This window comes from Camelina sativa, chromosome 7 (genome assembly GCF_030686135.1).
Source record: "Camelina sativa cultivar CO46 ecotype springtype chromosome 7, ASM3068613v1".
Lineage (NCBI taxonomy): Eukaryota > Viridiplantae > Streptophyta > Magnoliopsida > Brassicales > Brassicaceae > Camelina > Camelina sativa.
Window position 1 is genome coordinate 25882360 of NC_141886.1, and position 27862 is coordinate 25910221.

A 27862-nucleotide genomic window follows, 5' to 3' on the forward strand; every position below is an offset into this window, starting at 1 on the left:
AAATAGATTAATTAGGAACATAGATAATATATATTATTGATGAGAAGTCCAATATATATTATTAAAACTTTTTTTATGGTGTGACCAAAAACTTCAGGATACACAACTGGATACGAGAAGTCTAATATTGGAAGCAAAAATTTCAACACGCAACATTCCAATGGACAAAAAGAAACAATAATAAAGTAGCCTAGCAAAAGCTCTTTTTCATAATACTGCACATTATGTTTCTCATCACTTATGGAGGAATCACATTTCTTCATCATAAATGAAAGAAAGCTGTTAAAAAAAAAAAAAAAAAACTTTTTTAAAAATCTAAAATACTCTTAACCTAACGCTAGTAAGATACGAAATATTAGAAGAAAAAAAATTACTTCAACATCTCACGTGGATTCAACTCGTTCCCTTCAAATCCATTGTCCCTCTGCTTTAAATTTTCAAAAAAAAAAATCGGAGTTTTTTTCATATTTTTTGGTGGTTTCAGCGGAGAAACTTAATAAGTTCATAATTTTTCAGTTAAGGCAGAATATATAATTTCACGTTTTTGGAAAATCATAATCCCGCTAAATTTGCAAAACATTAGCCTTCAAAACAACAAAAATACGAATTTCTCCATAATAATAAAATTGTGGAATTAAGTTTCTCGGTAAACAAATCAAAAAAGTTGGCAGATTACATTTTCCGTCTAACACTAAAAAATTTGTGAGATTATTTTTTTCTATAACATCCTAAATTTTAGGATTTTTTTGTTTTTGTCTAAAACCGCGCAAAACTACGGAAGTGCTTTTTTCTCACTATGTTCTTTTGTCCCGCTATGTTTATTTCCCATTATGTTTTTATTTCTCATTATGTGTTTCTGGTGAGATTGTGAGGAAGGGAGTCGTAGGATGTGGAAGAAATGGATGGGACTAATTAAGACTAACGTAAGATGTTGGCACAAAAAAAAGATATTATTTTTTATCAGACATAGGTTTAATTTAGGATTTTAAAGACATTCGTTTTTTTTTGTAAAGTCGTGAGTCGTAATCGAAAAACAAATGGTGCTGGGTGAGGGTATTGTCGTAGTCGACCCACTAAATAGTGTCCATAAATTGTTCTGACAATGCCTAGTCCTTCACTCAAATTCCACAGCATCATTATTCAAATAAGACGCACTCATTAGTCACTACCACGTTTGAACATGGCGACGGAGAAAAGCAAGATTCTGGTGATTGGAGGGACTGGTTACATGGGAGAATTCATCGTTGAAGCTAGCGCTAAAGCGGGTAACCCAACGTTTGCTCTTGTCCGAGAAGCATCTCTCTCCGATCCCGTTAAGAGAAAACCCGTCCAGTGTTTCAAAGATCTCGGTGTCACAATACGAAACGTATGCAGAAACTATCATTCTCTAACATGTATTACATACAAATACATAACCATAACCTTAGTTATCTAACTTGGTCAGGGAGATTTGAATGATCATGAAAGCTTAGTGAAGGCCATCAAACAGGTCGATGTGGTGATATCAACCATCGGGCACAAGCAAGTCTTAGATCAAACCAAGATCATTTCCGCCATTAAAGAAGCCGGTAACGTGAAGGTATTAATTTGTTCCAAATTTACATATAAATGGAAATCTGATTAGCATATATGATTTAATGAAAATAAACAGTTATGAGAAAAGTCATATAGCACATACTCACTCCGCTCATTCTAGAGCTTTGCACACAAATTAAAAAAATAGATCAATGATCTATTATACCCTTGTTTGACTATTAGAATTCTAAAGAATTTATTTTATTATTTATTTAATAAGGGTTAAATGAGATAATTTTCTACTAAAAATGACACTAGAAAGCAAGAACCACAGCTAAACTGAAACAAAAAATTAGACCTAGAATGACAAGTATTTTAAAACGGAGGGAGTATTGCTTTAGTCTTCTACTAGATTTGTAATTGTTGTTTTCCAGAGATTCTTGCCGGCTGAGTTTGGGACAGACGTGGAGAGGACAAGTGCGGTTGAGCCGGCAAAATCATTTTTTGCAAGGAAGTTACAGATCAGGAAAGCCATAGAGGCTGAAGGAATACCATACACTTACGTTGTTAGCGATTGCTGTGCCGGTTTATACTTGCGTACGTTAGCTCAGTTCGAGCCTGGTCTCATTTCTCCTACTAGAGACAAAGTCATCATTTTTGGCGACGGAAATGTTCCTCCTAGGGACAAAGTTACTATTTTAGGCGATGGAAATGCCAAAGGTTGAGAATTTTATAATGTAACATAAAGTAGAATTTTTCAAAAAAAAAAAAAAAAAAAAAAAAAGATCTATTACATAACTAAGTTTTAGATTGTTTTTGCAGTTGTGATAAACAAAGAGGAAGATACTGCTGCTTACACAATCAGGACAGTGGATGATCCAAGGACTCTGAACAAGACCCTTTACATTAAACCCCCTAGGAACACTTTATCAATGAATGAAATGGTAACCTTGTGGGAGAAAAAGATCGGCAAGTCTCTTGAGAAGACTCACATATCAGAAGAAGAAATCCTTAAAAGCATCCATGGTATAGAAATCAAAATCCTTATATTTTTTATTGATCACTTTTTTTCCATTTTCTGAATGAAAAGATATTTTTTTCTTTTTTCTTTTGTGTGTGTGTGTGTAATCTCCAGGTCCCGTCGATGTCTTTAAGTCGATAAACCACGCGGTGTTTGTGAAGGGAGATCAGACCAGTTTCACCAAAGAGACTTTGTTCGGTGTGGAAGCCTCTGAGCTTTACCCTGATGTCAAGTACACCACTGTCGATGAGTATCTCAATCAGTTCACTTGAGAAGATTTCATAAAAGCACTGAATCACAGCTACGATTACGCAAGTAACATAGTTGTAACGATAATAATGAATGAATGATTATTGTTGTGTATAATTTAAGAATGTGTGTGTGTGTGAGATTAAATTAAGCCAAATGTAAAGTTCTGTGAAACCAAGCAAATATTGCACTCAAAATTGAATACTGTACAATTCATCAACCTTGTTTGAAATCCACAAATCCTTTCGAAACCCAATTATCAACAGTATGATATAAAAAATCAGAGTTTCAGAGTCAGAATTGTTTAATATCATACGACAACGTTTAAACTTCTGCTATAACCTTCTTTGTGAGTTAGAGGTTTTCAATTTGGGTCCTTATTGGGCCCGAGACAATGTGTGATTTTTATTTAGTAAAAAAAAAATGAATACAGAAGTAGGCAAGCATGTGGTTGGGTCGTGAATATGCAAAGCATATGGCTACGAGATTCTCCCATAGACTACTTTTGGCAACAAAAAAAAAAGCAACTGAAACCACTTTAACGCTTATAAAACCTTGTAAAGGCCATGTTAGATTAGGTTTCCATGATGCCATGGTCTATCAAAAAGCATGAAATACATTTTATTTATTACAAGTTTGTTCAAAAAAAAATAAAAATAAAAAAATTATTACAAAGGAACGAAAATAATGACACTAGTATGTGTATGTATCGTGGGCTCCATTTTTTTGTGCTTTGACTGACATAATTAGATTCTCGATCGTATGACATCGATTTACTTTTCTTTTCTTCTTCTATAAAGCTATAAAAGTAACTGACCCTAGATTTATAGAGTTAGATCTCAATTGCCCAAAAGCTTACCATCATTTTATTTTTGTGTGTCGCCAAACCGAAACTCATCAAAGAGTATGTGGACAACTCATTTAGGGGCATAACCTTACCACTATATTTATTAAAGTTTTTGTTACATTTTCTTGTGTGGAATTGTCAAGATGCTCTCTGAATTGTCAAAATACAATGTGAGTGTTTCACTTCTATCAGTTTGATTTTGGCTTCTCGGATATACTTGCATTTGACGACTTTTCTTTGTAGATATAAATAGGCGTTTGAGGATTTTAAGTGTTAGAATGGTACTTTCAAATGTTAATTGGGTATAGCAAAACGGTCAACATCACACACATGAATGTTATTATTATTATTATTTTTCTTTTCCATGTTACGATGTCATTTTCAGAGTCCTAATTATAATACAAATCATGCATGGTTTAGAGAAAGCATTACCAACAACAATATCTGTCACTGCCACTTATAAGCTATAATAGAATCATTAGGTGATCAGTTATGAGTGTTCGATCACTAATTACTTTATTTCATCTAACTTGTGGACCATTAATATATACAAACTGTCTCTTTGATGTATTTTAAAGTTTATTTCTTTGTTGGTCAGCGATGATTTTTTTAAGGTATACAATCTAACTTTAATTTTGCGTTCTATATTTTATTAAGGGAACAAGAAAAATAAACGTATAAGTTCAATAGGATTTTCTAATGTTTCCTTTTAATTTGTTTAAAATACTCAGAGCGGTGATATCAGGAACAATCTTGGAAATGACGAAGCGTTTTTGGTTTTTATTCGATCTGTGACTTATGTTTCCTCACTAGTAGTATTTTACTTCATCTGTCCCATAAAAATTGATGTTTTGGGATATTTTTTTATCTTACAAAGATTGATGTTTTGTAAACTTCAAAAAGTAATCATTAAAAATATTTAAAATTTTGAATTATTATTAATTTAAAATTAAATAATATCTTTTTAATCAAAAAAAAATATATATTTAAACTCAATAATCATTATTTTATTAAAATGTGTATAAACTTCAAAACATCAATTAGAATGGTGTGAGACAGAGAGAATATATTTTTGAGGTTCATATTATTTTGATAGTAGTAATAACATATGGATTTTGTCGGAAAATGCATGACTTCTCTGGCTCTTGGTGATTGCCAGCAACTACGATGCTGTGAATCATTGCATTTCTACCAAACGTGTGCATATAAATACATATGTTATTATTGTATATATATACATTCATTGGAACAGCCTGTATAATCTAAAGTTTTGGACCACATCCCAAAAACCACCAAGTGTAGAAGCTAAAAATGAAAATCATAAATAAGTCATATGACCAATATACAGTTACCGTTTGATTTTGTTTTCGTTTAAAAATATATATATTGGAGGTATAAACAAAAAATATGAGGGAAATTGTTGTGACAAGAATCCATGCCTAACCTCCAAATCATCTTCAATTATTGCTCGAATACTGCCAACAGAGGAAAGCGAAGAGGTAGGGTTACAGATCGCATCTTGAGGAAAGTCTTTTGCTTGCCGCCTACTATGGTGCTCCAGAGAACCAAAGATGGAGAAGGGTTAAGGATAGTTGAGGATTAGTATCACGGAAATTCAAAGCTCTGTTCTGGACCGTCAAGTTGATTTGTCAAAGAAGAAGATCAGAGGATTTGAAAGCGTTTCGATGAAGGAGATGATTCCTCTCAGTCCAGATCATATAGATCACCACTTGCCAAGCTATCAGGAGAAGTTTCCGGGCCACCTTATTAATTCTACAATGAGTGAGGTTGTTAAGAGTCGTAGACCAGTTGCTCGAAGGAGAGTAAGCACACCGCCTCGCTATTGTTATTCAGATCGACCAGTTGTAGGGACATTCGAAGAAGAGGTGATCCCGCGATTCAGGCATGGTTGCACAAAGAAGACAAAGGGGATCCACCTGCAAGCCCCAATGAAGTAGTCGGTCTCTCGTCGGGCAACGATTCAACACAAAAATCCATGTAAGAAAGGAATGCTTTGGGATTTGTCCTGAGAACCAAACCACACCGTGCCAAGAGACAATAGGGTGCCTCTCCCTTAAAGCAGAGCAAATGGTGCCCGTATTATGACGATCTCTACTTTGGTCATCAATCCACCAAAGGTAAGTATCAGGCTCATCAGTTAAGGTGAGAGTAGATAGGTCAATGTGCAGATTCACTTGCGCTTCTGAACGTGCAGGAGGTAAACACCACGTCCCCTGTCGCCAGAGGTCTGAGAGACTAGCCCCTCTGCGAATACCTACTTGATAGAGTCCATCCTCCTGAAGGTAAGTCGACATCTTACCTAAGCTGCTCCAGTGATCAGTCCAAAATTGACATGATTTTCCATCTCCTAGTTTTACCTTGATACACAGATATGCCTCTTCTCTTATCTTTAACAAATTGTTAGCTAACCAGGAATTCCTGTTGCTAGGCTTACGGGTCCAGAAGGAGCTTAAATTTCCAGCCAAAATTTCTCTCCTAAACCAAGCTACCCAGACCGATCCAGAGTGAAAGAAGAGTAACCAGATAAGTTTTATCATACACGCCTTATTCCAGATAGACAGATCCCTAAGTCCCAATCCGCCCTCCTTCTTGTCTTGTACAACCGTTTCCCATGCCACTCTAGTCGAATGATGACCTTCAGTTGTTCCTTTCTAGAGAAACGCACTGGAGAGAGAGTTCGGTATTCTGATGCATTGCTTCGGCAAGACAAAACTTGAGCACCAGAAATTGGATATGCCAGCGATCACCGAGTTCAACATTTGTAATCTACCAGCAAAAGAGAGTGACTTCGTAGACCAGGCATTGAAACAACCCTTTACCTTTTGTATCAGCGGTGCACAATCCAGTAAGCTCAACTTCTTCGTACACAAAGGTACTCCCAGGTATCTGATGGGTAATTGACCATGCGTAAGTCCATTTATACTAACGATATGATCAATTTCAGACGGGGAGAGACCTGAAGTGAAGAAACTAGTTTTGGGGAGACTGGTTGCTAGTCCGGAGATTGTCTCAAACTCTTTCAGAACTTAGAGAACACTTTGCACTGAGGAGACCGTACCATCAATGAATATCAGTAGATCATCCGCAAAGCAAAGGTGAGTTAGTTTCAGTTCTTTACACCTGTGGTGGTACTGAATTCTGCCTTCCTCCGCTGCTTTGTCTAGACACGCAGATAGACAGTTCATAGCCAGAACAAAGAGATATGGGGAGAGTGGATCCCCTTGGCGCAGCCCCCTGAGACCTTTGAAGTAACCATGCACATTTCCATTGAATCCAACAGAGAAAGACGGTGTACAAATGCATGCCTTAAGCCAACGTAAGTATTGCTCCGGGACTTCAATTCCTCTCAAACAACTAAATATAAATTCCCACTGCATTGTATCAAATGCCTTTGTTATATCCACTTTAATAGTTATTCGTTTCAAGCCATTCGATTTCTGATATCCATTGACTAGTTCAGCTGCTAATAAAGTATTTTCCACCAATAGTCTTCCAAGGATAAAAGCTGTTTGATTCTTCTGCACCAAGTCCGGAAGGATAGGCTTCAACTGTGCTACTAGGAGCTTTGAGACCACTTTGTACAGTGTATTGAGACAAGAAATAGGCCGGAAATCTGAGACAAGCGAAGCACCAGGGACCTTTGGCACCATTGCCAGAATGGTAGCATTAACCGCTGATGGGAGAAAAGATGTGTGGAAGAAGCGGAGAATGCTAAGAATAACCTTAAGTCCCAATATGCCCCAGGAAGCTTTATAAAATGCAGAGGTAAAACCATCCGGACCAGGTGCTTTATAAGCTTTAAGTTTGAACATAACCTTCCTTATCTCATCAGCAGTGGGAACCTTTATCATTATTTGTTTTAGTTCAGGTGAGCAGAGTTTGAAACCAAAGGATAGGGGCGACAACTTGTGGAAGGACAGCAGGTGCAAGAAGAGTTTTGAAATGGTTTACCGCCAGAATGCTCATTTCCAAAGGATCATCCACTATGGTTCTGTATAGCATTAAAAGCATTCCTCATCTGCATAATACGATGAAAGTAGGTAGTGTTCAGGTCTCCTTCTTTAAGCCAGTTGATTCTTGACCTTTGCCTAAAATACGCCTCCTCAATTTTTCGCAAAAACTCCCATCTTGAGTGTAAATCTTTTTCTTGTTGATACAGGGCACGAGAAGGGTCTACCAGGGCTTGTACCTGCACAGATTGCAACAAACTATTAGTCTCTCGCACTCTATTCTGAATATCTGAAAAATTATCTCGAGAAAGTGTTTTTAATTCTCTCTTTAATATTTTTTGCTTTGCACTCAAGGTGGACAAACAGGGCTCCTGAGAAGATATGCTTCCAGCCTGATTCCATGCAGTTCCAACCGTAACAAGGAAGTTTGGGTGCTTGGTTAGGAAATTGAAGAATTTAAAAGGTTTGGTTCCAGCTGAGGGAAGAGGGGCAAAAAGGTTAAGGCAACTTGAGGAATGGTCTGAGATATCTGGCGCCAAGAAAGAGACTGCACTATCTGGGTAAGAGGAAAGCCAATTGTTGTTTGCAAGAACACGGTCAAGCTTTTTTGCTATGGGGTTCAACGGGTTTTTATTGGTCCAGGTGAAGAGAGGGCCTGAGAAGCGCAAGTCAAACAACTCAAGCTGCAACAAACAATCACGGAGCTCCATCATGCGAGTAGTGAAATCGTTAACAGCCTGTGTGGAGTGCTCTGTTGGGTGAATAATTTGATTGAAGTCTCCACAAAGGATCCAAGGAGTGGAATCAAGTGAAAGATTTTGTTGGAGTCTCAGCAGTTCACACCAGAGGTCAATACGATCCTCACTTTGGTTAGGTGCATATATGAAGGTATAACAGAAACGGTGACCACCTTGAATTGAAATTTCACAAGTGATTAGGTGATTGGATTGATGCAGGACAGAGACTGTGGCCGGCGATTTCCAAATGACTACAATCCTACCATCTTCATGCGAGTGATGATTAGAGGTAAAATTCCATCCAGGTAAGGCCTTGTTCATAATACGGTTCAAGTTTGGTTCCTTAATATGAGTTTCTAAAAGAGCTCCAAAAATAGGCTTATTAGTAGCAAGCCAAGTAACAAAAGGCCGATGCTTATCTGTATCATTAAAACCACGGATATTCCAACAAAAATATTTTATATACATGAGGAAAGGTAAAAGATTATTGACTAAGAGGAGTTCCTCCAGAAGGTGGAGGGTTTTCCCCAGAGGAAGAGTTTAGAGGGTTTAGAGTAGGTGTGTCAATAACCATGTTAGTAATGGGGTCAGCTGAAGTTGAAATGGGGGGAGAAGGATGAGGTTGAGGAAAGGGTGATGGATTTAAAGGATTTTGAGGGAGAGAACTGCTAAGAGGAGATGCTAACACATCGTAAGGATTGTGAATAGCAATTTCGGAAGGAGGGGGTGGGGTTGAAGGTTTAGGTTTAGATTGCTTTGGCATTAAGTGGGGTTTAGGCGTATGGGATTTCTGACTTGCAGGTAGCTGGTGAGCACTAGATGACGGGACAGAAGAGAAAGAGGCACTGGCAGTTCCACTTGAATCAACCGGAGCTTCACCATTAAGCTCAGAAACTGGACCTTTAGAGCAACCAGCCTCTTCAGCAACCGGATGTGGATTAGAAACAAGCTTTCCTTTGCCCTTCTTGACCGCAGGAGGAACCATTGGTAAGTCTTTAGTTTGCTTTTCCTGAGTCCATGAAGGTGTCACAAGTGGGCAATAGCGAATAACATGTCCTATTTCTTTGCAGTGAGAGCATGTATGAGGAACCCAAGGATACTCGACCTCAATGGAGATAACCTCACCATTCTCCCTTTCTATTTCAACTGAGGAAGGCAAAGGCTCATTCAAATTCCTTTCAACCTTGACATGGGCAACAAATAAGCTTACTAAATTTTTGTGAACCCATCCATTTCCTTAGGCTCTCCTACCAAACCAGCAACTAAGCAAATGCCTTTGTGATGCATCAGGTCGAACGGCATACCTTTAAGGTGAGCCCAAATAGGTATTGCATCGAGATCCATAATCTCACCACCTGAAGAATCCCATTGGCCACAAGGAACATACACTCACCAATATACCACATTTTCTTCTCAAGAATTTTTTTCCTCAAATACTCATTAGGAACTCGCACCAACATAGTGTTGTTCGCATGATTAAGGTGAATCTCAAGCCTTTTACCTCTACCCCAAATGTGAGTGATTACACTCTGGATATGCTTGTATGTAGGTAGTTTTCCTTTAAACCGCCCAATAATAAAGTCTTTATGGATGTCAGCTCCTTCCTGGAAGACTGAGTCAGGGATGCAGACGCGAGGCTTGCCAGCAGGAGAGTATTCAATTGGTGCCAACCGGATAAGTGATCTATCCTCAGTAATTTTCAACTTATGTGCTAGAGTTATCGGTGGGATACTAGAGGTAGTGGAAGGTTGTGAAGTTTGTTGATGAGCAGTTTTTACAGGCTTAGGAACAATTGGATCTGAGGTGGGAAGAGGCTGAGGGGTAGGAGAGGCTGAGGGAGAGTCAGGGACAGCTTGTGTAGGAGAGGCTGAGGGAGAGTCAGTGACAGTTTGAGTCGGCAATGACTGCTCCGCAGGAGGTATGATACCAACGGTTTGTTGTGACGGAGCAGGAGTACCCGCTACCACAACCGAACCCGGAGGTAGCATCACATCTGGGAGTATAATAGCATGCGCAACCACTTCGCCTGCTTGCGAGGGGTTACAGTCTCTTGAGTTACTAATATAACGACGAGCTACCTTTGGCGGAGAAGTACCAAGTAACCCGTTAGTTTGTGCCGCAGTTTTTGCTATAGTACCAACAGATCTAGGGATTTGCCCCAAATTTTTGTAGTAAGAGTCAAAAATCGCCTATGTCTGGGGATTTACCACCACAGGAATAGATTTATGCTGAGCAGGGAGAGCCAGAATAGTTCTTTCAGGGGCCAAGAAGTCAGTTTGAGTGGGGGAGAGAGGACCAACAAAGGAGGAGATAGGAGAGAGGGGAGGGGGGGAGGGAAATCAAAAAGAGATGGGAGGGGAAGATAGTATGGAGGGTCAGGAGAGAAAGGAGAGACGATTGGAACTGCGTTCAACCGAGATTGAAAGAGTCGGGCCGAAAGAATGCTCGCCAAGGAACCAGCAGTTCGCCATTATAAAATGTATAAAAAAGTTTGGACAATTAGTTTACGGTGGCTAGAAGAATTTTATGCTCTTGTTATTTTCTTCTTGCATGATTTACTATGTATAAACCAAATTGGTGATGACAAGTGACAACATCGTATGAATCATTAAACTAAACTCACGGAAACTGTGTTGGGCTTAGTTACAAGCATATAGGTTCATTTCAAGAACCGAATCAGTAGTTTATCAATACGTAATCACAAACGACTTCGAACTATAATATCTAGTTTATAATTAGTGATTGATCCTTCAAATAAAATAAGGTTTTGTAATCGATATTATCTCAAATGGCTCAAACCGGTTTCCAAAGTTTGAATTATTAACATATTTGCATGTATGACAGTGAGATAACTAGAATTTACCCCGTGGTATACCACGGACCAAATATTTTTTAATATAATTTATATTGGTATAAAGAAATGATTGAATTTATGTTAGAGTGTTATATATGTGAATTAAATTTCAGTATAGATGTTAAAATGTTATATATATTTTTTTGTGGTCGAATTTGAAAAAATATGTGAATTAAACTAAAAATGGTATTATATGTCATCTCAGAATTATACATTGAAAACAAATATCACTTATTTGAATAAAAATACATTCATATTTGAAAATAAATTAATATTTGTAAGTCTTAGTACAATTCATTAGTGAATATAAGTTAGTTTACTTTGAAATAAATATAGTTTTTCTATTGGTAATATATCTATAAGTATGGAATATTATTAACCTATAATAATAAATTATATTAAATTGTTTGAGGAATAAAACACATTTTTACAAACACAAAATATAACAATTTTGGTTACAATATAACTGAAAGAAATATTAACAAATTAATCAAATATAATTATATAAACCCCTAGTGTTATAAAGAAAAAAATAAAAATAAATGATTAAAGATATAATTAATCGATTGCAGACTCTTTGCCTAAGGGAAAATAAATGTTTAATCTCAGATATACAAAATATGGCAGTGATAATATGTAGAGTAATGTAAATAATAGAATATGATAGTCCATGCATGGAACAAACAATGTTTTTAAATAATTCATAGAAGACAACGAAGTTTGTAGTTTTGATGAACAAACTTACTTCTTTATTGCTTATGTCGTTATTAGGGAGATTATTTACATGACGATGAGTTGGAAGTTCTCAATGAGTGTCCATTGATCCATATTCATCAATAGGAAGAAATCACATAACGATTGACCAAATCTTTTTTGACTGTTGCATGGATCTTAGCATATCTTGATAAATAAGAAACAACAAAATATTAGAAACAAAACAATAGTATCTATAATCGTGACACTCATAATAGGTGATATAAACCTTGTAATCAGAGAAAATCAAGTCTAGCTTTACTTATGATTTATGTAGTGGAGTGTGGTGCTTAAAGGTGTTAATGACATCTATTTATAATGTTGAGATAATGGTAGGGTTTTGTCACCGTTAGTTGATAAACGTTTGATGACCAAGTTTAAAAGATATTGAAATATTTTTAATTTTTAAAATTTTAGAATGGTTGATTAGGTATATTCTAGTATTATGCTCGTTTGTAGTTATTTTGTTATTATATATTAAATCAAAAGATCTTAACACTTTGGATTTAGTTAATTTTATTGCTAGAATTAGAGAAATTTTTTATTCAATTAATAATTTGGGAGAGTCGTTAGCGGATAATAAGTGTGGATTTTTTTGCTTATATATAGTTTTGTTATAATCGGAATATTACTATAACTTCAGTGTACAATCAATATTGTTTCCAATTTCGACTGACATAATTAGTAAGGATCCGATTGTGATTTTGGGTTGTACATTTTAATTTTGAACCGATCCATTAAAACATGTTTACAAAAATAGCCTTAATGATTTTGATTAAGAGTGTTTAAAATAAGGATATTTGTGGAAATAGATATTTTTAGGTTTGAAATCTACAAAATAAAAATTGTTAAAATTTTGACAAGAGGCAAGACAAGAGCATAATAATGCATAACGGTCGCCCAGACAAGTCGAGAGAATCATAGTGTTTACTATGCTAATCAAAATTCCGAAGACACCCTTACATTATTTCATCGTCCTTTATACACTGTTATCAACAGCTTGGATATAACTGTCTTTCGACAAAACTATAATTTAATTTTTGATAAAGAATAAAATAGTAAAAAATCGAGCGATTTGAATATTTGTAATCGGCCAAGTCCCATGTGTTTAAGAACGCAATTAGACTTTTTTTTTAATTTTCTTTTTGTCAAAAAGCGTTTATACATTTGTTACTCTTAAGTCTTATATGTTATATCATACAAAAGAAAAATAAAAAGTCAACATGGACTTACGTTCTTGAATATATACTCTCTCTTCTTGATAGTTTGATGTTTTTGAAATATACTCTCTTCATTTTTGATAGTTTGATGTTTTTGGGAATTTTCTTTGTTCTTAAAAGATTGATGTTTTCAAATTTTTAATATATATTTTCATTTTTTTATTATTTATTTGAGTAAAAAATAGAAAAATAGGAGAGATGTGAGAGAAGAAAACTTACACTTTTACCCAATTGAAAAAAAAGTAAATAATGATATTTATTTTGTTTTAATATGTGTGAAATATATTGTAGTAAACATTGTGAAACAGAGATAATAGTAAACTACGTAGATAATAGTAATCATCTCTCATATAGTTATAAATAATTTTTGATAAATGAGAAATGACTATATTTTTAAGGTACATGAACTTAAACGAAGGAAATTGGCGTGTCTCCCAAAATACTTTTGGTTTTGACAACACAATTGATCTTACTCCTTTACTAAATAAAATAATCAGACGAAGACAGGAAAAAAAAAAAAAGAACTAGAAAACAAACTAGAGTCTACGCTTAACGCATCTTAAAGTATCACAAATAAATAATTAAAAAAAAAAATACAAAGAGCATAAAAATGAACCGACACACATTAACGTTTATTTTGCTTTTATATACTCTCTATAGTACCAACAATGCAAAATAATCTCGCGATTAGTATTAGTAGTTCTTAAATTATTTAACTACAGACAGTTATTATTATTTTAGCGTCACGCGCTTTTTCGAATTACGAGTTAATTTCATTTGTTAGAAAACCAAATAACTCGGCATAAAAAAATAAACAGCTCATAGCTCTCTCTCTCTCTCTCTCACTCTTGTCTTCTCTCTCTAAAGCTTCTGCAGATTTTTTCGTCTGCAAAAACCAGAGAGAAGGACAAATTAGGAAGAGATTAGAGAATAAGAAAGCATAAAACAACGACGAAGACGAACAATACAAACCCCTAACAAAGCCATTTTTTTCATCTCTTCTTCGCAAAAAAAAAAAAAATGGAGTATGAGAAATCGCCTGCTACTACTTTCTCTAGGAAGATTAGTAATCGTAGCCATAGCTTTAGTGCAAATGCTGCGTACGACGGCGTTTTCGCTTCTCCGTCTAATTTGAAATCTCCTCTTGTTGATTACGGCGAGATTTTCAGAGCTTCGGGTCCTTCTCCCTCTTCGATTCCGTTTTTGGATGTACCGGAGCTCAACCTTGGTAAAGTTAAGGTCGATGTTCGCAGTTCTAAGCTCGATTACTCTTCCGTCTTTGGTGGTGGTGGTGGTGTTGGCTTTGGTGGTTGCGATTTCGCTCTTACTCCCAAGGAAGTGATCATCAACTCCGATAACAAAACCGCCGTTACTGACATTAAGAGAAGGTAAATGTTTCAATATATATTTAGGGTTCTTCAGTTTTTTTAAAAGGCTAATATGATTGTGTGATTTGTGTATATGAGGTTTTTTTGCTGGAGACATCTTTGACTAGTGGAAACACTTTGATGTTAGATCTCTGTTGGTGAGAGCTTTTTTGTTTTCCAATGTGTAGGAATCGTAGGAAAAGTGGAAACTCTTGTGATGTTGTTGTTCCTGTTTGCAACGAAGGGAAAAATTCACCTGAAATGGTTAGGATGAAGCACTCTGATATACCAAATCACCAGGCCGTCTCACGCAATGAGGATAGGACTACTACTAATGTTATTCAGGAGGCTCAGGTACTTACTAAACTGCAGGTTGAGAGTATGAGTCCGTTGCAAAAGATTGAAAGTAGACCACCTATTATTAATCCACTAGTTGAGACGAAGAAGCCATGTAATGAAGGTTGTGAGGAAGTCAAGGTTTCTTCTAGAAAGCGGGGTTCTAAAACTGAGGTTGATTTCGAGAACATCTTTGCTCGGAATGGATGTAGTACGCGTGATAACTTCACGTGCAAGACCGGTTCTAATGCTGAACATCCGGATGTGAAACCAGTTTCAGGCTTGCAGCATACATTGAATGGATCTTCTGAAAGATTTTTGGGTTCTTACTCTGGGGTTTCGGAAAGGTTACAAACTGAAGATGATGATCCTCCAAGTTCACCTCCATACTTCGATGCTGAAACAGATGCAAATTCGCCTGCCGCTGAGTCTTCCGCAGCATTGAAGAAGGCTATAGAAGAGGCACAAGTAAGAATGAATATTGCAAAACAAATGATGGGAAGGAAAAAGTCAGGCTTTCGCAGTGTTGCAAAACCGAAATCTTGTGATGACCCCAAAATCGAAATTAAAGGGGACAAAGAAGTTGAAGAAATTACAGAAGAAAGCAGAGACAACAATTCTCAGACTCTCGGTGAGACGGGGAACTCATCCGAACAATCATTTTCGAATGAGGGGGATCAGCATGCAAAAAGAGCACGGAAGCTGTGGGAAGTTCCGGAAGGACTTTTAAAATCAACTTCAGACCATAAGCTGGAAGAGTTAGAAGAACACGATGTGGTTAAGCTAGAAGAGGAACAAGCAAGAAGAGGTCGCAAACACTGGGTATCACCTGGAGAGATATTCAAATCAGTTATGAACAGTAAGCAGCAGGAGCCAGAAAACCTTGCACCAGCCAAACCTGAAACTGATACGAAACAAGAGGTGCAACCATTAACTGATAATCCCTTCTATACATTTGGACAGCTTGGCAGTAAAATAAAGTGTGTTGTAGAGGCCTTCACCTTCACGGGGAGCAAGGTTTCACAAAAGGATGAGAAACAGGTTACTGAGGAGGATAGTTCTATCCTCACTCAAATGGTTCAAGGTGAGGAAGGTGGCTCACAAGAGATGCTAGTTGGTGTTCCAGTCATGGAAACATATGCAAGGGAAGTGGAAGAGACCCCGCAACGACCTGAGAGTAAGACCGAAACTAATATTGAAGAGAAGTCTGAATCTACAATCTGTGCTTTTTCAGAAGGGACTTCCCAGAATATGGAGATAGAAATTGGATGGCAAGTTAAAAGTGCTAGTGAGTCTGAAGGTGGATCTAAGTGGGGCGTAGAAGATTTGCAAGAAAATCCTGACCCAACTTGCAATGTTCTAGATCAGGAAGGTGAGAAGGAGAGAATCTTTGAGCCACATGAGATTTTTGTTGGTACTGATGATACCAAAACATATGTGAAGGAAGTGGAAGAGATCCCAACACCTGATCATATTTTCAGTAAAACGCAGTCCGATGATAGTGTTGGAACTATGGTGTCTTTTAACAGAGAACATATTTCTGAGCCAGGAAACACAGATGAGGTGCAAGAGACAATGCACAAGGTTCCCAGGCGAAGAGGAGTTTGGAAGACCTCTGAAGACGTCTATAATATGATCAAGGCCCCGAAGGAAAACAACAGGCCCTTGTGGCTAGGAGGTCTGGAGAATGAAACCACAGAAATATCCTTCCGTGAGGAGGGTGTATGGATTCATGATGCTAGCGAGGAAACAGAAAGTACATCTGGACAAGCTAATGATTCAGGATTACAAGAAAATTGGACCGTTCTTAAACAAATGTTTAGGCAGATGTTTCAGCCAGCAGATATTAAGGGAGAAGATGAAACTTACTGCTTAGTGGAATCAGAAAAGGACCATCTTGATATCCATCACAAAGCTGGAGATGAGAACGGAAACGAAACTGCAGAGACTTCTTACTGCCAGATGACTGGCACAGATAGATATGAACAGGATGAGGTGGAGACAGTGAGAAAGGATTATGAAGCCTATGCACATACCAGAGAAAATGAAGAGTCGGCACAAGAAACATATGGTAAGGTAGAAGTGCAAGGTAAAACGTCTTTGGTCCGTGAACTGATAGGAGAAGAGCTAGAGGCCAATAGAATGGCTAGCGACCAAGAAGGGGAAGATGCACACGAATTATCTGAAGAAGCTGGCTGGGCTCAACGACTTGCTGAACTTAATGAGATAAAGGAGCATGCAGGTTCTCGTGCTGAAGTGCATGAATATGATGATTGTAGTAAAACAGACTCAAATAAATCTGGGGAGAAATTTGAGCAAACGCATGAACTGGCAGAAGAAACTAAGATCGATGGTAGTGTAGATACTGACACCAGCAGGTCATCTTTTGAAATGAGACAAGGGGATTCATACATTGAGGAGGTTGGCGTTGAGCAAGATCTCAGTGATCAATACCCTGAAAAAGCCAGTGCTGTCAGCAGCACAGAAGAACACGTTGAAGACATAGATTCTGATTCAATACGAAGTGGTTGGAGTGTTGTAGAGGATGATGACAGATCAATGCAGGATGGAGTAGTAAGTCAGGCAGAAAGTAAGCCTGCCGAAATGGAGGAAACCAAAGAAGAAAATGATGACATGAAAACAAGTTTTGGTCTAGAGAATGATGAAGATAAGACTGAACAAGAGCACCGGTTTGAGTATCAAGAGAATGAAATTGATAGAAGCAATGTGGAGGCAGCTGAGTCTTCCTGTTGTTTGCCCAACGGAGACAAAAATACTTTCACATCAACAGATAGAAACATGAAAGAAAATGAGGGAGAGGAAAGTTGTCGACCATCTATGGAAAAAGGGGTAGATGCTGTTTCTGATGCTTCACAGAACGAAGCAGAGCTGGTTGAGGAACATCTGAAGAAGAAAGATGAAACAAGAGAGAAAGAGAAGGAAAGAGAGAAGGAAAGAGAAAGAGAGAAAGAGAGAGTTATGGTAGAAAGAGCTATTCGTGAAGCCCGCGAAAGGGCGTTTGCTGATGCTAAGGAAAGAGCAGGAAAAGCTGCAATAGAGAAAGCAAAGGCAGGAGCCCACCGTAGAGGGACTTCTGAGGTTCCAAGGAGATCAGAGAAGGCTTCTGTTGAGGCAAATGATAAGTTATCATCAGCTGAGAAGGCTTCAATGCAAGCTAAACTCAGATCTGAACGTGCTGCTGTAGAAAGAGCACTCTCTGAGGCCAGAGAACGTGCACTGGAAAAAGCATTGTCTGGAAAGTCTGCTTCTTCTCAAACAAAATGTTATGGCGGCAGCAAGTCATTAGGCTCTTCTGGTGAAAGACGAGGCTCCTCATCTTCTGTGAGTTTTGACTCCTATTTTCTTATTCTTCTTTCAACTTATCATTCATAGCTCTCATGTAATATTTTGATTTGTGAAATTCTTTAGCAGGGTACAGAGAACAAAAGTTCAGGTCCTTCCAATTCTTCAAACCAGACTGGTATGTCTTTTTTGTGTATATAGATATTGTCGTTTCCAAGATGTTTGACCAATATACTGACTTGTTCATTTGATTTGCGTAATGAAGACAAAGGTGAGCCAATCCAGAGAAGTAAAGCTAGATCTGAGAGACACCAGAGAACATCTGATCGCGCGGTATGTACACCAGTCTTTCATCTGTCTCTTATATTCCTCTTTTCTCTGCTTAGAACATGTTTCTGTGATGTCATCATTCCAGGCAGAGGCTCTTGCAGAGAAGAAACTTCGTGATCTTAAAGTTCAGAAAGAGCAGGCAGAGAGAAATGTAATCACATATATGATCAGATTCTTTTTTTTTTTAAACGTCATCTTTGAATTGGTTGTACTAAGCCTTCTTCTTCTCGGGTTGAAATTGCAGAATCTTGCGGAAGCTCTTGATGCTGATGTCAAACGGTGGTCGAATGGAAAGGAAAACAACTTGCGAGCGTTGCTCTCAACACTACAATATGTAATTTGTTTTCTCCATTTGTACAATTGCTCTTAACTCTTTCTAATGGATTAGATGATCAGTCTTAATCGATTGTTCTGTGGTTTGTGGTTTGCAGATACTCGGAGCAGAGAGTGGATGGAAACCGATTCCTCTCACTGATCTTGTTTTAAGTGCTTCTGTGAGAAAAGCTTACCGAAAGGCAACTCTTTACGTTCATCCTGACAAGCTTCAACAACGTGGCGCATCTACACAGCAGATGTACATTTGCGAGAAAGTTTTTGACCTTCTCAAGGTTTCTCTCTCTCTAACCTGTCAATATAAAATCAGTTCCACTTGATTGAGTTACCTCCATCTGCAAATCAGTCACTAACCAGCTTCTTTCTGATCCTCCAGGAAGCATGGAACAAATTTGGTGCAGACGAGCGATAAGTAAGATGGTGTGAAACTTTGGATCTTCCTTTACCCTATTATCAGAAATCTCCCTGCAAATCAGAACCAACGAGCCCGAGAACCTAAGTTAAAAAAGTACAGGATAAGCTGCTATGATATGGGATGAAGACAGATCTAGAGATGTAATAACCAGCTATAAATATTTACTTTCATGGGTCATATATATAAAAGAAGCTCATTCATATTCCCACAGCTAAACCAGCCACAAATATGAGAAAGTACACCACTGATAATTATTCATACATATATTACAAAATCCAATAGAATAGATACATTTTTATTTCTGATTCTTTGAGAGATCTAAAAGAAAAAAAAGAAATTAAACTGCAGTTAGATCATTCAAGTCTTTCATGGGTTATAAGCTTGAGGGCTTCTCCATCATGCAATTTCATAGCGATTCTCAGTCTTCTTAGTCCTTTGTAGCTGATAGGCTTGTATAACAGCGGGTGTTCAACATTCACAAACTCACTTGGAACTTCAAGATCTGTATCCATTGGTCCTAATAAGAAGGACGCGATAGAAATCCTTGTCTTTGCTTCTTTGCATTGCACTCTATGCTTCACATTACACAACCTACCATTGCTCCATATTGTAGCCGAGTCTCCGAAGTTGATAGCAAGCGTGTTTGGCAACGGGGTGATGGGAAAGAACGTTCCCGAAGAATTGTCCATGGCTTCAAGTCCACCAACATTTTCATCATCTTGAAGAATCGTCAAGAACCCGGTATCTGTGTGTCATTGCACACCAGGTTTCCCAATTGTTTCTGGTTTAAAATGATATTTATTAATCCGAAATAGGCTCGGACATCCACTGAAAAAGTTTGTCTCAACAAGCCCGTAACTCTCTGCTAATCTCCTTGCTAAATCCTTTGCAAGTCCATCTATAGCTTTGGCATAGTTCACCAAAGTCTCCCTTCAAAAAGACCATCAAGACGTAAACAAATTAAAAAAAAAAAAAACAAATCCAAAATTGAAAAGAACGGAGGAAAGGAAAAGTATAAGAAACCTTTGATCTGAAGAAGCTTCGAGTTGGTCACAAAATGTATTGACAGCTTGAGGAGAAATGATGTCAAATAGACCCAATGTCTCATAATAAGGATTCATTTCACTTGGAGCCATGTAACCACTTTCTAGTAGCACATGAGTGTTACGCATTTTCACCTCGTATGGACGTTCAAAGAGATTTATGACAGTCTTCTTCATCTCAGACATCAGAGACAAAGAGATTCCATGGTTAATCACCCTGAAACATCCCCATCTCTCACCCGCTTCACGGATTTTCTGATTCAAAATATTATCAGAAGCCTCTTCCAAATCTATTGTCGGAATGACTCCACTAAGTTCCACCATTAAGATCCTTCTCCGAGGTTGCAAAATTTTTCTACTTTCAACACAACCTTGTATCATGTTATAAAGACATCCTCCAAGAGAATGATGTAATCATGTAACTAATCATGTAATGTAATACTACTTGCCTACTCACCAAGGACATTCTCTCTGTCTCTGATCATTGATCAAATCATAAGTAGTTGACTTTAAGAAAAGTCGTTTCGTGTGAGAGCAAAAATTAGAAAATAAAGACCTGATTCATTTGGTAGATTTGAGACAGCTAATGAGCAAAGCAACCACCATTAGGGAAACGAAATAGAATACCATTCAATGAGCTCATTCATATTCCCAGCTAAAGAAGCCACAATATTATTCATCAAGGTTTTCTCAAACTAAGGTTAATACGTAGTACATTATTAAGTCAATGGTACACCAACAAGCCGCATGAGAGAACTAAGATAACAAAGGGGGTTTAATAGCCGAGCAAATGAAGCATTATAGCATTTTGGGCATGCATGCGATTCTCTGCCTGTGGAAAGACAATGGAATAAGGAGCCTCCACGACTCCATTGGTCACCTCAACTCCTCTTTCTGCAGGTAAACAATGCATGAAATAGGCTTTTGGTCCAGCTAACTTCATAAGAGCTTCATCCACCTGCAATTTAAAATAACATGTTAGTGTGAAACAGTGTACTTTATTACGCGACCAAACATTGTACCAAAACTAAGCCAGATAAGACTTATATGTTACCTGGAATCCTTGGAATGCTTTACGGCGAGATTCGGCTTCATCCTTTTGCCCCATACTGGCCCATACGTCTGAGTACACAACATCAGCTCCTATGACAGCTTCTTTAGGATCATTGGTGATCTCTATCTTACTTAATCCAGCTTGTTGTGCCTTCAAAACCCTTTCTTTGTCTGGTTCAAACCCTTTTGGACAAGCACAGACAAAATGAAAAGGAATAACGGATGCCAATTCCAACCATGAGTGTACCATATTGTTCCCATCTCCAACATACACAACCTGAAGTTAATTGAATCATTGTTAGTATATTTGGCGTTTTTTTTATATGAGCTTACATGTATGCAACATATAGAATATGAGATGAGATCATCATACAAGTCTACACTAGTTGTGTGCTTTGACATAGATAATCTTGGATGTCAAGATTTCATGCACTAATCATGGGTTTGTTTCAGTTTTCAATGTTATAAGTGAGGTGGATGTAAAAATGTAACTTGCATCTGCAGCATCAGGTGAAATGGTTAACTAACCTTTGTTCCTTCGACTTGACCAATGTGCTCAATCATTGTGAGGGCATCTGCCATGATTTGACAAGGATGGTTATGATCTGTCAGACCATTGACAACTGGTACACTCGAGTAGTTAGCCAAATCAAGAATGTCCTGCAAAAGAAGCGGATTCATATTTGGTCATTCAGCTCTCTGAAGTGCACACTTAAGCATATTAGTTGAAAAATGGATACTAATGCCACTAACAAGACACTAGAACAAACATACGAATGTATTTTATCTTTCTGAAATTAGAACAAGCCATTTGTATGCTTCTAATGTGCCATCTGGTAAGTGTTATTATTAATCAACCAAAAAACTCACCAGCATACCTGATGAGCAAACACACGAGCCATAATGATGTCATTATAGCGTGAGAGAACACGAGCAACATCACGAGTTTCCTCCCGCTTACCCATCTGAATGTCATTGGGTCCTAGATAAACCGCATGGCCACCAAGCAAGAAAAAACCCGTCTCGAAGGAAACCCTAGTCCTCATGGATGGTTTTGCAAAGATCATAGACATAGACTTCCCTTTAAAAGGTAGATAATTTCTCTCCCCTGATTTCAAAAGGGCCTTCACCTCTGAAGCCTTGTCTAAAATCAATTTAATGGTCGCTGTGTCAAAATCATCAATGGCCAAAAAGTCTTTCAGGTCAGATTTTCCTGCAAAACGCAAAACAAGCAGCAAAAATAGGGTTTTTAGTTAATCATTTTTACCAGATGATCATGACATTATGCTATGATACATCTCACAATCCTGAGGATATGAATCTATAGACGAAATCAGCAAAAAAGTATCAAACTTGCGTAGTTACTCAATCAACAGAAGCAATAAAAGGAGTCACATTATCTCATTTTCGAATGTTAAAATCAGAACCTAATTACCAACATGCAAATCTTCTTCCTCAGACAAAGCAAAAAAATAAGGAATAATGCTGAAATGGTGGAATTGAACCATTAAAAACCAAACCTTTGACATCGGAAGTAGAAGAAGGCGAAGTGACGGAGGAGGCTTGACAGGAAACACGAAGGCGAGGGAGAGTCGGAGAAGCGAATGAAACGGCGGAGAATCTGCGGAGAGCAGTACCGGGGGCGAAAGAGGATGAAGAGGAGGAGAAGGAAAGAGCAGGTGATCGAGCCGTCGAAACGTGAGAAGCCATAGCCGCCATCGTCTTTTAATCGAGAGCTTCTTGTTTAATGTTTACTCTTGTGACTGACTGTCACTACATCATCTTTTGACCTTTATAAATTAGACGACTCCTCCGGTGGCTTTTTTTCATTGGGCCTTGTGTAGGCCCATGAGGCCCATTTCAGTTCTACTAATACGTTTGTTCTTTTTGACTTGCCCTAATTTGAGTTAGAGAGGCGCGACCATCGTTTGTTGGTTCGACGAGCTTGTTGTTCCGATGAAGACGGTCACCGGAAGAGTTAACTGTTCAGAGCCAATCTCTCTGTCTAAGGCAACTACGCTTCTCTCTGGATTCGTTTCCTCCGAGAACGGTGCCTCTCGAGACGTAAGCGCGTATCTTCGACGAGCCTCTGGAGCCTTTACCGAATTAAAGAGCTTCCACAGGGAGATTAAATCGAAGCTAAGATCCAATAAGAAGAGGAAGAGCGATGGGGAGAGGAAGAGCAAGAAGAAGAGGAAATCTAAAGAGAACGATGCTTGACGTTTTGGTTAGTTTTTGTAGTGATAAAAAATTAAGTAAGCTTTCAAAATTTTGGGTATGTAAGCTAAAGATGTCACTTGGTGCTTTAACAAAAAAAAAAAAAAAAAAAAAAGATGTCACTTGTGAGAAAGATATGATTTTTGTAGTTTGATACTATGAAGTTATTGTTTAAAACAAAGTTCAGATTTTTGATGTTGTGGAGAAACTAACATTAGTGGAGTTAACTGGTCTAGCTTGTTCATAAAATCTTTAAACAAATGTAAAAAGATCACAGGGCGTTTTCTGCGCCATGTTTGAAACACTTGTCTATATGTAAACTAACTATTTCAATGTCTCATTTCATATTTTGTTTAAACAAAGGCATCTGGGGGCGCTTGTTCTGGAATCTGCATTCAAAAAAGCAACAAAATAACCATAAAGATTATAGTTTTGGCAATTAAATTTTGTGATCAACTTAAAAAGTTTTGAGCAATTTACCTCCCCTGGATTCCATTTTTCCTTTAACCATATGCTACTATCAACAGGATCACCTTGTATTTGCAGCTCGGTTCTGCCGCAAATGATTCAAGTTAGAAACGTATGAAACATCATAGTATACTGTCGATGATCGATTTGTCGACATGTTCAACAACGGTTTTTTTCACTGAGGAAATAACTTGGAATTAGAATTGGGGACTTACCCGGAAGATGTATTTGTTGTGTCTACAGCAGGAGCAGTGAAAGATGCAACAGGGACATTGAAGTTGAATGCGGTCTGGGAAGTGTTGGGAGCCGGCGTTGGAGTTGGTCGACCAAATATGTTATTGTTTTGTGGAGTTGTGGGGAGTCCAGGTCCAGGTCCAAATGACGCTGGTTTGAATGCTACTGATGGATGGGTTTGAAAACCAGAGGGACCTGTAATCATTTGCAAAAAGAGGTTTTAAATGATGGGGAGTCGTGGCCTCTGAGAAAAGTTTAACTCTAGAAGTAGTACCTGTAGGAATAGGTTGAGGTGTATTGACGCCGAAAGCATTTGGTTGTTTATTAAAGCTTGCAAAGGCATTCGAAGGTCCAGATGAACTATGTAGAGGAACCATTGACCAGAGAGAAATATGGAAACAGAGAGTTTATGGAAGCACCACTTTACGGAATTTGAAAATGGAGAAAGCCCACAAAACTTTATACCTGACTCCACCAGCATTGGTATTTGGGAATGCAGCTTGTTGATTGTTCGATTGTTGATTAAAGCTTGCAAATAGATTTGGAGGTCCAGATGAACTGTGCAGAGGAGTAGTTGGCCAAAGAGAAATATGGAAACCAAGAGTTTATAAAGGCAACACATACTTGTCAGGAATATGGAATACGGAGAAAGCCCACAAAAATTGGTACCTGACTCCACCAGCATTGGTATTGGGAAATGTAGTTTGTTGATTATTTGATTGGTGACTGAAGCTTGCAAAGGCATTCAGAGGTCCAGATGAACTATGTCGAGGAACAATGGAAAACGAGAGTTAGTTTATGAAGGCAACACAAACTTATTGGAATATAAGAAAAAAACGGAGAAATCCAAGAAAAGTTGATACCTGAGTCCACCAGCATTGGTATTGGGGAATGCAGCTTGTTGATTAAAGCCAGCGAATGCTGGAGGAGAAGAATTGATCTGATTGGTTGGTGGGAATATACTAGGAGTGGGTGCAGCAAACGGGCTTTGGTTGGCGGTAACAGAGCCTTTGTATGGATTCCGCAGAAAGTTTTCAAACTCAGCTATTTTGGAGTTTTGCAAATTTCTTTCCCTCTCAACCTATATAATGCACCGTTATAAGTCAGGAAAAGAGAAAATCAACTTATGTTATGTCTCATGAGTATGAAAGGAAAACTAGAGTAAAGGTATAACAAAGATAAGAAAAGTTAACCTCACAATAGACTGTAGAGGTATTCCTCGTTTAGCTTCGTCGTATGCCAATGCACGTAGCTCTTCATAGCTGATATCACCAGTAACGTCACAGGGAAAACTAGAAGAAACCAAAAAGAGAAGAGAGAAAAATATCAGACACGTTATAAAGAATGGATAAAGATCAAGGAAACTGAACCAAATGTGAAGCAAGCAATACATACTATTTCCAGTGGCCGTAGCATGTGAGTTTCCACATGGGTCTCTCATTCTTAAAATCGTCTTGCATTACCCGCTTACACGCAGCAGGATCTGTGCATCTTTTTTGCATAGTAACCAATAGAAAAAACAGTAAACATCCAAAGAAAAAAACGGCAAAACTGTATGATATATAAAGAAGAAGCATATGGAAACATATTTATACTCACTTATGGTCTGTAGACTGCGTCTGTTTACCACCAGTAGTCTGCTGCGCAGAAGCACCACCACCAGCAGCACTAGGTGTAGAACCCGTCCGTGACCATGTGTTCTCAAAAGGCTGAGTTTGCAAAAAAGCATCATCATATCACCAATTTCATTCAACAGCAAGAAAAGGCACCATTTTTTTCTCATCCAAAAATCAGAATGGTAATTGCATCTTAAAAGAGGAGAAAACCAATGGAAGAACCTGGAATTGATTGGGTCTGCTGGAAGCACCACCACTTTGTACAACAAATCCAAAAGGGTTAGAACTCTTTTGTTGCTGCGGCTGCTGTTGTTGTTGTTGTGAACCAAAGCCAAAGGGATTATTTGGTTTAGCCTGTTGTGGATGAAGAAATCTACAATTTTCCCCATACCTACAACTGCAATAACAACACCCAACGACAACAATGAGAATCCACAAAATTAGGTATTCTAAAAGAACCGCCACTAGTAGCGATCAAAGTCAAGAAACATCGATTATACACATTACTTCCGTCGCGCAAATTAGATTGTTTTCAAATTACATCCCCAGAATACACAACAAGAAAACCTAAATTTCTTCAATCGAAAACTCTAACTAAACAACAACACACAAGCACCAAACTGACTCAGAAGAATCTAGAACAGATGAAGAAGAAGATGAAAAGAGAATTTAACCTGCCTCGCTGAAAGTTTCTGCACAGTTCCTTTCTCATTCTCGCTGCCTGCTATAATAAACCTTCAACTGTGTGTATATGACTACCATATGCAGTGTATATATGATTTTGCTTCTCTAAAAAAAAAGAAGAAGGAAGCGTTAGATCGACGACGAAGAGGAAGAGTGTGTTGTTAACCAGGCAAAAAAAAAAAATGAGGTAAACTACGTTATTACCCTTATACCATTGAGGTAGGTATTCAGGGGCATAAACGTAAATACACGAAATTTCATCATCCTCCTTTCTCTTATCCATCATCGTTAACTTATTAGTCGTTTCTACACCAGGAAAAAAGAGTAAGGTAAGCTCTGAAGGCGAAAATGGCGGTTTCACTCCCGAACTCGTTTCTTCAGATCAATCCATGTGTTCCTTCTATGGAATTGAGAAAGGTAAATCTCCATTATTAATCCTCATGCTTCTTCGTCTTCCTTCCCCCCCAAAATCACTAAATTTATTATTTTTTGGGGGTTTTTTTTCCGAAATAAGCCGGCTATGGCGGCATTGGTTGGCGGCGCGAAAGGAAAAGGGAAACAATCGGCGAGAAGCAGCAGCAGCAGCAATACGTCGGTGGTTCAAATAACATGTCGTAAGAAAGATTTGCATCCAGAGTTCCACGAAGACGCCAAGGTTTACTGTAACGGAGAGCTGGTGATGACGACTGGAGGAACCAAGAAAGAGTATGTTGTTGATGTTTGGTCAGGTAACCATCCTTTTTACCTCGGTAACCGCTCGGCTTTGATGGTTGATGCTGATCAAGTCGAGAAGTTTCGTAAGAGGTTCGCTGGGCTTTCCGAGATTATGGAGATTCCTGTGCTTAAAGGAGAGATTGTTATGCCTACCAAGAAAGGTAAAGGTCCTGGCAAAGGCAAGAAGAAATGATGAGAACTAGACTTTTGTTTCTCTTGGTTAAAAAAACTTAATTGTTGTTTGTTTTCAATTGAAATGGATTACTTTGCTTAGGCTGTTAAACTTATCTGATTTATGTTTTGTTTAAAATCTATTTTGATTTCATTAAGATTGAGGACGAATTTTGGAACTTTAGTGATCTCAGAGCAGTGTTACATACACTATAGTGGACAGCTGAAGAATAAAGCTTTTTTTTAGCTTGTGAACATTGTTGAGTTTTGACTTTAGTTTTAGATGGCTAGAGAAACATAGCAATGATCCGTTTGATTCTTGTGTTCTTGCAAATAAAAGAAAGGATGAGGCTTTTGCCACAGCTTGTGATAATCTCCATCTAGGTGGGTGTCAAATCGTTCTTAATGTGC

General features: G+C 38.0%; 8 protein-coding genes and 1 pseudogene across 11 annotated transcripts; 4 read left to right on the forward strand and 5 right to left on the reverse strand.

Moving 5' to 3' along the window:
- Window positions 1–867: 867 nt before the first annotated feature.
- Window positions 868–3005, forward strand: LOC104702269 (isoflavone reductase homolog P3). The gene is made up of 5 exons (XM_010418100.3): window positions 868–1366; window positions 1445–1579; window positions 1950–2235; window positions 2338–2541; window positions 2651–3005. The coding sequence occupies exons 1-5, from the start codon at window positions 1181–1183 to the stop codon at window positions 2806–2808; spliced, it is 969 nt and encodes a 322-aa protein (XP_010416402.1). The 5' UTR covers window positions 868–1180; the 3' UTR covers window positions 2809–3005.
- Window positions 3006–7629: 4624 nt separating this feature from the next.
- Window positions 7630–8661, reverse strand: LOC147941710 (uncharacterized). Its single transcript, XM_087458613.1, has one exon. The coding sequence runs from the start codon at window positions 8659–8661 to the stop codon at window positions 7630–7632; it is 1032 nt and encodes a 343-aa protein (XP_087314739.1).
- A 5183-nt stretch (window positions 8662–13844) lies between these two features.
- LOC104702271 (auxilin-like protein 1) lies at window positions 13845–19461 on the forward strand. Of its 2 annotated transcripts, none has more exons than XM_010418104.3 (8): window positions 13845–14555; window positions 14723–18212; window positions 18300–18351; window positions 18439–18506; window positions 18589–18654; window positions 18748–18837; window positions 18935–19111; window positions 19213–19461. In XM_010418104.3, the coding sequence occupies exons 1-8, from the start codon at window positions 14188–14190 to the stop codon at window positions 19246–19248; spliced, it is 4347 nt and encodes a 1448-aa protein (XP_010416406.2). In that variant the 5' UTR covers window positions 13845–14187; the 3' UTR covers window positions 19249–19461. The 2 variants fall into 2 exon arrangements, with proteins under 2 accessions (XP_010416406.2, XP_010416407.2); XM_010418105.3 differs by having other exon boundaries at window positions 18303–18351.
- A 29-nt stretch (window positions 19462–19490) lies between these two features.
- On the reverse strand, window positions 19491–20626 carry LOC104704898 (2-oxoglutarate-dependent dioxygenase DAO-like). Its single transcript, XM_087457047.1, has 2 exons — window positions 20275–20626; window positions 19491–20181 (listed from the first exon to the last, which is right to left on the reverse strand). Exons 1-2 carry the CDS (start codon window positions 20616–20618, stop codon window positions 20004–20006), a joined length of 522 nt encoding a protein of 173 aa, XP_087313173.1. The 5' UTR covers window positions 20619–20626; the 3' UTR covers window positions 19491–20003.
- LOC147941711 (2-oxoglutarate-dependent dioxygenase DAO pseudogene) lies at window positions 19605–19940 on the reverse strand (annotated as a pseudogene).
- Window positions 20627–20918: 292 nt separating the features above from the next.
- Window positions 20919–23248, reverse strand: LOC104702272 (ornithine transcarbamylase, chloroplastic). Of its 2 annotated transcripts, none has more exons than XM_010418106.3 (5): window positions 22868–23248; window positions 22226–22560; window positions 21876–22007; window positions 21349–21624; window positions 20919–21252 (listed from the first exon to the last, which is right to left on the reverse strand). In XM_010418106.3, exons 1-5 carry the CDS (start codon window positions 23064–23066, stop codon window positions 21070–21072), a joined length of 1125 nt encoding a protein of 374 aa, XP_010416408.1. In that variant the 5' UTR covers window positions 23067–23248; the 3' UTR covers window positions 20919–21069. The 2 variants fall into 2 exon arrangements, with proteins under 2 accessions (XP_010416408.1, XP_087313172.1); XM_087457046.1 differs by having other exon boundaries at window positions 22218–22560.
- Window positions 23249–23303: 55 nt separating this feature from the next.
- LOC104702273 (uncharacterized) lies at window positions 23304–23754 on the forward strand. The gene has a single exon (XM_010418107.3). It carries the CDS (start codon window positions 23304–23306, stop codon window positions 23565–23567), a length of 264 nt encoding a protein of 87 aa, XP_010416409.1. The 3' UTR covers window positions 23568–23754.
- On the reverse strand, window positions 23753–26737 carry LOC104702275 (zinc finger CCCH domain-containing protein 16). 2 transcript variants are annotated; one of them, XM_010418108.3, is made up of 12 exons: window positions 26557–26737; window positions 26105–26279; window positions 25866–25975; window positions 25662–25757; window positions 25465–25558; window positions 25130–25347; window positions 24936–25028; window positions 24732–24824; window positions 24541–24626; window positions 24248–24461; window positions 24045–24117; window positions 23753–23953 (listed from the first exon to the last, which is right to left on the reverse strand). In XM_010418108.3, the coding sequence occupies exons 1-12, from the start codon at window positions 26592–26594 to the stop codon at window positions 23918–23920; spliced, it is 1326 nt and encodes a 441-aa protein (XP_010416410.1). In that variant the 5' UTR covers window positions 26595–26737; the 3' UTR covers window positions 23753–23917. The 2 variants fall into 2 exon arrangements, with proteins under 2 accessions (XP_010416410.1, XP_087313171.1); XM_087457045.1 differs by having other exon boundaries at window positions 26561–26697.
- A 91-nt stretch (window positions 26738–26828) lies between these two features.
- LOC104702276 (large ribosomal subunit protein bL31c) lies at window positions 26829–27609 on the forward strand. Its single transcript, XM_010418110.3, has 2 exons — window positions 26829–26983; window positions 27081–27609. The coding sequence occupies exons 1-2, from the start codon at window positions 26915–26917 to the stop codon at window positions 27471–27473; spliced, it is 462 nt and encodes a 153-aa protein (XP_010416412.1). The 5' UTR covers window positions 26829–26914; the 3' UTR covers window positions 27474–27609.
- Window positions 27610–27862: the final 253 nt, after the last annotated feature.